The following is an 8,393-nucleotide window of genomic DNA, read 5'->3' as shown; positions in this document are numbered from 1 at the left end:
ACCAGAGATCAATGGGCAGGGCACTACTTTTTACCAGAGACCAATGGGTAGGGCACTACTTTTTACCAGAGACCAATGGGTAGGGCACTACTTTTTACCAGAGACCAATGGGTAGTGCACTACTTTTTACCAGAGACCAATGGGCAGGGCACTACTTTTTACCAGAGATCAATGGGCAGGGCACTACTTTTTACCAGAGACCAATGGGTAGTGCACTACTTTTTACCAGAGACCAATGGGTAGGGCACTACTTTTCACCAGAGACCAATGGGTAGTGCACTACTTTTTACCAGAGATCAATGGGCAGGGCACTACTTTTCACCAGAGACCAATGGGTAGGGCACTACTTTTCACCAGAGATCAATGGGTAGTGCACTACTTTTCACCAGAGATCAATGGGTAGTGCACTACTTTTCACCAGAGACCAATGGGTAGTGCACTACTTTTCACCAGAGATCAATGGGTAGTGCACTACTTTTCACCAGAGACCAATGGGTAGTGCACTACTTTTCATCAGAGATCAATGGGTAGTGCACTACTTTTTACCAGAGACCAATGGGTAGGGCACTACTTTTCACCAGAGACCAATGGGTAGTGCACTACTTTTTACCAGAGATCAATGGGCAGGGCACTACTTTTTACCAGAGATCAATGGGTAGTGCACTACTTTTCACCAGAGACCAATGGGTAGGGCACTACTTTTCACCAGAGACCAATGGGTAGTGCACTACTTTTTACCAGAGATCAATGGGCAGGGCACTACTTTTTACCAGAGATCAATGGGCAGGGCACTACTTTTCACCAGAGACCAATGGGTAGGGCACTATATAGCAAATTGGGTGCAGTTTAGGATGTGTACTTTGTCCTTTTCACACTTCATCTATAAGAAATAAGACCACAAAACATTTCTACTAGGATGTAAACATATACATCAATCTCCAATGTTAAAACAAGCTGTTAAAATAACGCCACACATTGTTTAAGTTGCACAAACGTCAGTGAAGATGAAGAGGTGATAGAGAGAGTAGAGACCACAGATAACAGAGAGGTGATAGAGAGAGTAGAGACCACAGATAACAGAGAGGTGATAGAGAGAGTAGAGACCACAGATAACAGAGAGGTGATAGAGAGAGTAGAGACCACAGATAACAGAGAGGTGATAGAGAGAGTAGAGACCACAGATAACAGAGAGGTGATAGAGAGAGTAGAGACCACAGATAACAGAGAGGTGATAGAGAGAGTAGAAACCACAGATAACAGAGAGGTGATAGAGAGAGTAGAGACCACAGATAACAGAGAGGTGATAGAGAGAGTAGAAACCACAGATAACAGAGAGGTGATAGAGAGAGTAGAGACCACAGATAACAGAGAGGTGATAACAGAGACGTGATAGAGTAGAGACCACAGATAACAGAGGTGATAGAGAGAGTAGAAACCACAGATAACAGAGAGGTGATAGAGAGAGTAGAGACCACAGATAACAGAGAGGTGATAGAGAGAGTAGAGACCACAGATAACAGAGCATCCCTGTGTCCAGTCCACAGTATATACCAAGGCCAGAGAGCTACCGTCTTGTAGGTTTCATTGCCAACCCTAATCTAGAACACCTGATTCTAATAATGAGCTGGTTGATAAGCTGATAAACTGAATCAGGTTAGTTACAACTGGGGACGGTAGCCCTCCAGGAACAGCATTGGAGAACCCTAGCGGACCCAGTAACGTTCCTCCAGGAACAGCATTGGAGAACCCTAGCGGACCCAGTAATGTTCCTCCAGGAACAGCATTTGGAGAACCCTGGTGGACCCAGTAACGTTCCTCCAGCAACAGCGTTGGAGAACCCTCGTGGACCCAGTAACGTTCCTCCAGGAACAGCATTGGAGAACCCTGGTGGACCCAGTAACGTTCCCCACAGGAACAGCATTGGAGAACCCTGGTGGACCCAGTAACGTTCCTCCAGGTTCTCCAACTAACACGATTCATCTGAACCAATCACAATCCTGATGATTGGTAGAATGAAGTGTGAATCAGCCAATCAAGGTCCTGATGAGCAGCAGCTGATTAGGTAAACTCAGGTGTGTTAGCGCAGGGCTAGAGAAAAAGCCTGCACTGCATGCTCTCCAGGAAGCAGACTAGTCACACCGCAGTAGACAGGACCAATTAGTAGCTAGTGGCCACAAAGAGCTGATTGGACAAGGAAGATGGGGCGGGGCGACTGGGGATGAGACCAGCTCATTCCGCCTCCTACTTAAGGCTAAAACCAGCTAGTGTCACTATCAACGAGGAGGAGGAAGAGAAGGAGGAGGACAAAGATGAGGGAGGAGAAGGAGGAAGAGGAGGGGGGAGGAGACTGACGGTTCTGTCTGTCTCTCTATCTATCTGGACTCTGAGCCGAACGGAGCCGAGCAGAACCGAAAAAATGATGAGACGCGCATCATCTGTCAGTTTGGATTAAACTCAGTCTAATCGCTGTGAAATGACCGAGGAGAAAGAAGACGTCATTGCTGTCACTGACACTGAAACTAACTCGGCCTGCGAGTCAGTCAGAGATGACAATGGGGACTAAGGAGCTTTCAACCTGGGCTGGAGCACAGTGCCCTACTCGCCTCTTTAAGGACCTTTCAACCAGTGCTGGCGCACAGTGCCCTACTGCCTCTTTAAGGAACTTTCAACCAGGGCTGGCGCACAGTACCCTACTGCCTCTTTAAGGAACTTTCAACCAGGACTGGAGCACAGTGCCCTACTGCCTCTTTAAGGAACTTTCAACCAGGGCTGGCGCACAGTACCCTACTGCCTCTTTAAGGAACTTTCAACCAGGGCTGGCGCACAGTGCCCTACTGCCTCTTTAAGGAACTTTCAACCAGGGCTGGCGCACAGTACCCTACTGCCTCTTTAAGGAACTTTCAACCAGGGCTGGAGCACAATGCCCTACTGCCTCTTTAAGGAACTTTCAACCAGGGCTGGCGCACAGTACCCTACTGCCTCTTTAAGGAACTTTCAACCAGGGCTGGAGCACAGTGCCCTACTGCCTCTTTAAGGAACTTTCAACCAGGGCTGGAGCACAGTGCCCTACTGCCTCTTTAAGGAACTTTCAACCAGGGCTGGCGCACAGTACCCTACTGCCTCTTTAAGGAACTTTCAACCAGGGCTGGAGCACAGTGCCCTACTGCCTCTTTAAGGAACTTTCAACCAGGGCTGGAGCACAGTGCCCTACTGCCTCTTTAAGGAACTTTCAACCAGGGCTGGAGAACAGTGCCCTACTGCCTCTTTAGGGAACGTTCAACCAGGGCTGGTGCACAGTGCCCTACTGCCTCTTTAAGGAACTTTCAACCAGGGCTGGCGCACAGTGCCCTACTGCCTCTTTAAGACTAGGAAGCTACCCCCAGAATCACGGGGGTAGCTGGGAGCAAATACTCCAACCAGAGTTTCTGGAAGACCCAAGAACTTGGGGAAAGTTAATTTAAATTTGGAGGTTCGGAGGTTCTCTCTATAAGTTTATAACATCCCTGGGAAGTAGGTTCTCTCTATAAATGTATAACAACCCTGGGAAGTAGGTTCTCTCTAGAAGTTGATAACAACCATGGGAAGGAGATTCTCTCTATAAATTGATAACAACCCTGGGAAGGAGGTTCTCTCTATAAGTTTATAACATCCCTGGGAAGGAGGTTCTCTCTATAAGTTGATAACAACCCTGGGAAGTAGGTTCTCTCTATAAATGTATAACAACCCTGGGAAGGAGGTTCTCTCTATAAATGTATAACAACCCTGGGAAGTAGGTTCTCTCTATAAGTTTATAACATCCCTGGGAAGTAGGTTCTCTCTATAAATGTATAACAACCCTGGGAAGTAGGTTCTCTCTATACGTTGATAACAACCCTGGGAAGGAGGTTCTCTCTATACGTTGATAACAACCCTGGGAAGGAGGTTCTCTCTATAAATGTATAATAACTCTGGGAAAGAGGTTCTCTCTATAAATGTATAATAACTCTGGGAAGGAGGTTCTCTCTATAAATGTATAATAACTCTGGGAAAGAGGTTCTCTCTATAAATGTATAATAACTCTGGGAAGGAGGTTCTCTCTATAAATGTATAATAACTCTGGGAATGAGGTTCTCTCTATAAATGTATAATAACTCTGGGAAGGAGGTTCTCTCTATAAATGTATAATAATCTCTCTAAACACAAAATACACTTCAGCAAGGTTCCAGCAGTACTGCTGTACACTGACTGCACAACACATTAAGAACCCCTGCTCTTTCCATGACATAGACCGACCAGGTGAATCCAGGTGAAAGATATGATCTCTTATTGATCTGGCTTGTTAAATCCACTTTAAGCAGTGTAAATGAAGGGGAGGAGACATGTTAAAGATAGATTTTTAAGCCTTGAGATAATTGAGACATGTATTGTGTATGTGTTTTATTCAGAAGGTGAATAGGCCTTTGAACGGGATATGTTAGTAGGTGCTGCCGTGGGTTTTCATGATCAATAGATTCCTGTGTGTATCAAGAATGATCCACCACCGAAAGGACATCCAGCCAACTTGACACTACTGTGGGAAGCATTGCAGTCAACATGGGCCAGCATCCCTGTGGAAGCATCGGAGTCAACATGGGCCAGCATCCCTGTGGAAGCATCGGAGTCAACATGGGGCCAGCATCCCTGTGGAAACGCTTTCAGCACCTTGTAGAGTCCATCCCCCCGACGAATTGAGTTAGGGGGCATGGAAGGTGTTCTTAATGTTTTGTATACTCAGTGAATGAGTTAGATAAAGACCTACAGTTGTACAGTAAAACACTAGTGACACGAATACCTGCGCGATATCATGCCGATCTCAATCAATAAACTTGATATTCTTCTAATCGTTAAAAATGATCTCTTTAGTCATAATGTTAACGTAGGTGATGTGTTAATAAAGTTCGTGCAAAAAAAAAAGAAGAAGCAAGACTAATAATTATGTGATAACTTCTTTCTCTTTTAAAAAAAAAAAACCTAAATAAAACAGTCCTTTATTATCGTCTGTTTGTTGTTTGTTTTGTTTGTTGTTTGTTTTGTTTGATGTTTGTTCTTGTCTTCATTGTGGTTGTGGTTGGGGACAGACAGATAGAGGCTTGGTCAGTGGTTGGACTTGGAGAAGTGTTAGAAATGGGTCTCCTTCTCTGTGATGGTAGCGATCTTTGCAGCTTTCTTTGACTCTTTGCTGGGCTTGGGTCTGATGGTGAAGGGGCTCATACCAGCCAGTTTACCTCTCATCACCAGATCTGGACTGGGGGTGGTCAGGAAAGTCATCCTCTGTAGAGGGAGAGAGGGAGAGGAGAGGTGTTTTAGGACTGAGATCTGGACTGGGGGTGTTCAGGAACATCATACTCTGTAGTGGAGGGAGAGGAGGACAGGAAGATAGGACAGATTGGGGAGAGAAGGGGAAGGGAGATTCTCATTAGATCCTGCTGAGGTGGGGCAATGGATCTGGATCTGTCCGTTATCGGTCCGTTTCGCGTCCTCCGCCTCACATATGGTTTATATCTGAGCCCTCATGGTAATGCTATCTCCAGTGATGTGAGTGTTATGGCCGTCACGCTGCTCGCTTAGCGAGTATCACTTCCTCCTTGTTCGGCACATGCCTGGCTCGAACCGAGGACCTCTGCTTTGCTAACACGCGTGGCCGCCCTCCATGGCAACGTACCAACGGGACGATCTAAAGAACTCACTGTTAAAAATTGATTTAAGCAACAGCCACTAGTCTCTTGTATGCTCAGGTCCAATTATATCCACTTCACTTTCATGCTCATATCATTAGCTATCCGTATACCCTACCAGCCCTCACTAGCCTGCTTCTCTCAACATGCCCTACCAGCCCTCACTAGCCTGCTTCTCTCAACATGCACAACCAGCCCTCACTAGCCTGCTGTTAAGGTATTTTATCAAGGTTTAAGATAAATGATTAAATAATTCTACCCAGAAACTTAACCATTAGGGATTAGAGGTAGCATGAACAAGGAGTAATTAAAAATAATAAACACAGCTCCAACTAGGTTGGAGGGGGGAAAAGAGGAATGTATGTGTGTGTGTTTAACGAAAACAAAGAGGGTCATTAACCTATGTTTGAACCGGGGGGGGGGGGGGGGGGGGGGGGGGGGGGGGGGGGCTGTCAGCTAAATGGTAATAAACTGTGGTGAGACTTCAGGAGATAATCCAGATATAGTGTGTCATGTATGTGCGTTAGTGGGTTGGAATGGACTTCAGAAGCTGCTTTGTCCCTGTCGGAGAGGAGGGGGGGCATTTAAGACGCTATGACGAAATGTGAGGTATATAAACCAATGTACATGGTATTATGACCAGCGCTCTCGAGAATAAACGCTGTTGGCTAATTTCGGTTGACTGGTCTCTGTCTATTTTATGCAAATAAGGATCTTACAAATTCTTAGAAACGGACAGAGTGTTTTAAATTGAATTGGTTAATGAACACATAAGAACTAAATTCATCTAACACCTGCTTCTCTCAGTATCCCTTACCACCCTCACTCACCTGCCTCTCTCAGCATCACCTAACCAATCCTCTCTTGCCTGCTTCTCTCAGCATGCTCTACCAGCCATCACTCGCCTGCTTCTCTCAGCATGCCCTACCAGCCCTCACTCGCCTGCTTCTCTCAGCATGCCCTACCAGCCCTCACTCGCCTGCTTCTCTCTGTACGCTCTTCACACACGTCTATTCCTCCGTAAGTGTTAAAAATATATAATTTAGCCATGATGGCGAGTGGGGAATTGGCTTTGGGGTTGACCAGTGAAATATACCTGCTGGAGCACGTGCTACAGGTGGGTGTTGCTATGGTGACCAGTGAGCTGAGATAAGGCGGGGCTTTACCTAGAAAAAGAGTTATAGATGACCTGGAGCCAGTGGGTTTGGCAACGAATTTGAAGCGAGGGCCAGCCAACGAGAGCGTACAGGTCGCAGTGGTGGGTAGTATATGGGGCTTTGGTGACAAAACGGATGGCACTGTGATAGACTGCATCCAGTTTGCTGAGTAGAGTGTTGGAGACTATTTTGTAAATGACATCGCCGAAGTCAAGGATTGGTAGGATAGTCCGTTTTACGAGGGTATGTTTGGCAGCATGAGTGAAGGATGCTTTGTTGCGAAATAGGAAGCCGAATTTAGATTTAATTTTGGATTGGAGATGCTTAATATGAGTCTGGAAGGAGAGTTTACAGTCTAACCAGACACCTAGGTATTTGTAGTTGTCCACATATTCTAAGTCAGAGCCGTCCAGAGTAGTGATGCTGGACAGGCGGGCAGGTGCAGGCAGCGATCGGTTGAAGAGCATGCATTTAGTTTTACTTGCATTTAAGAGCACCTGAAAGGGAGACTGGAGTGTGACTATCAGTGTGACTATCAATGTGACTATCAATGTGACTATCAATGTGACTATCAGTGTGACTATCAATGTGACTATCAACGTGGCCATCAGTGTGACTATCAGTGTGACTATCAATGTGACTATCAATGTGACTATCAGTGTGACTATCAGTGTGACTATCAATGTGACTATCAGTGTGACTATCAACGTGACTATCAATGTGACTATCAGTGTGACTATCAATGTGACTATCAATGTGACTATCAATGTGACTATCAGTGTGACTATCAATGTGACTGTCAGTGTGACTATCAATGTGACTATCAATGTGACTATCAGCGTAACTATCAGCGTGACTATCAGCGTGACTATCAATGTGACACCCAGCGTGACTATCAGTGTGACCTCAGCGTGACACTCAGCGTGACTATCAGTGTGACCTCAGCATGACCTTTGAAAAGGTTGATTGCGTGATTGGTTGATAGTGTATCAGTAACATTAGTTAAGGTTTAGGGAGACCTCTGAGAAGGTTGATTGGTTGATAGTGTATCAGTAACATTAGTTAAGGTTTAGGGAGACCTCTGAGAAGGTTGATTGGTTGATAGTGTATCAGTAACATTAGTTAAGGTTTAGGGAGACCTCTGAGAAGGTTGATTGGTTGATAGTGTATCAGTAACATTAGTGAAGGTTTAGGGAGACCTCTGAGAAGGTTGATTGGTTGATAGTGTATCAGTAACATTAGTTAAGGTTTAGGGAGACCTCTGAGAAGGTTGATAGTGTATCAGTAACATTAGCTAAGGTTTGGGGAGACCTCTGAGAAGGTGATTGGTTGATAGTGTATCAGTAACATTAGTGAAGGTTTAGGGAGACCTCTGTGAAGGTTGATAGTGTATCAGTAACATTAGTGAAGGTTTAGGGAGACCTCTGAGAAGGTTGATAGTGTATCAGTAACATTAGTGAAGGTTTAGGGAGACCTCTGTGAAGGTTGATAGTGTATCAGTAACATTAGTGAAGGTTTAGGGAGACCTCTGAGAAGGTTCCAG

General features: G+C 45.4%; 1 protein-coding gene across 2 annotated transcripts in view; it reads right to left on the bottom strand.

Annotated features, from left to right (window-relative positions):
• Positions 1-4,391: 4,391 nt before the first annotated feature.
• slc6a11b (solute carrier family 6 member 11b) overlaps positions 4,392-8,393 on the bottom strand; it is a 61,305-nt gene continuing 57,303 nt past the window's right edge. For both annotated transcript variants that reach the window (XM_036984279.1, XM_036984278.1), the window contains exons 14-15: positions 8,377-8,393; positions 4,392-5,289 (exon numbers count right to left, since the gene is read on the bottom strand). The exon at positions 8,377-8,393 is cut by the window's right edge and continues 154 nt beyond it. In XM_036984279.1, coding sequence (XP_036840174.1) covers positions 5,137-5,289; positions 8,377-8,393 — 170 coding nt within the window. In that variant the 3' untranslated portion in view covers positions 4,392-5,136. The remainder of the gene's footprint in view (positions 5,290-8,376) is intronic.

The sequence above is a fragment of the Oncorhynchus mykiss genome, chromosome 7 (assembly GCF_013265735.2).
Source record: "Oncorhynchus mykiss isolate Arlee chromosome 7, USDA_OmykA_1.1, whole genome shotgun sequence".
NCBI lineage: Eukaryota > Metazoa > Chordata > Actinopteri > Salmoniformes > Salmonidae > Oncorhynchus > Oncorhynchus mykiss.
The sequence above is the reverse complement of the archived record's forward strand: the minus strand, read 5'-3'. Positions and strand labels throughout refer to the sequence as shown.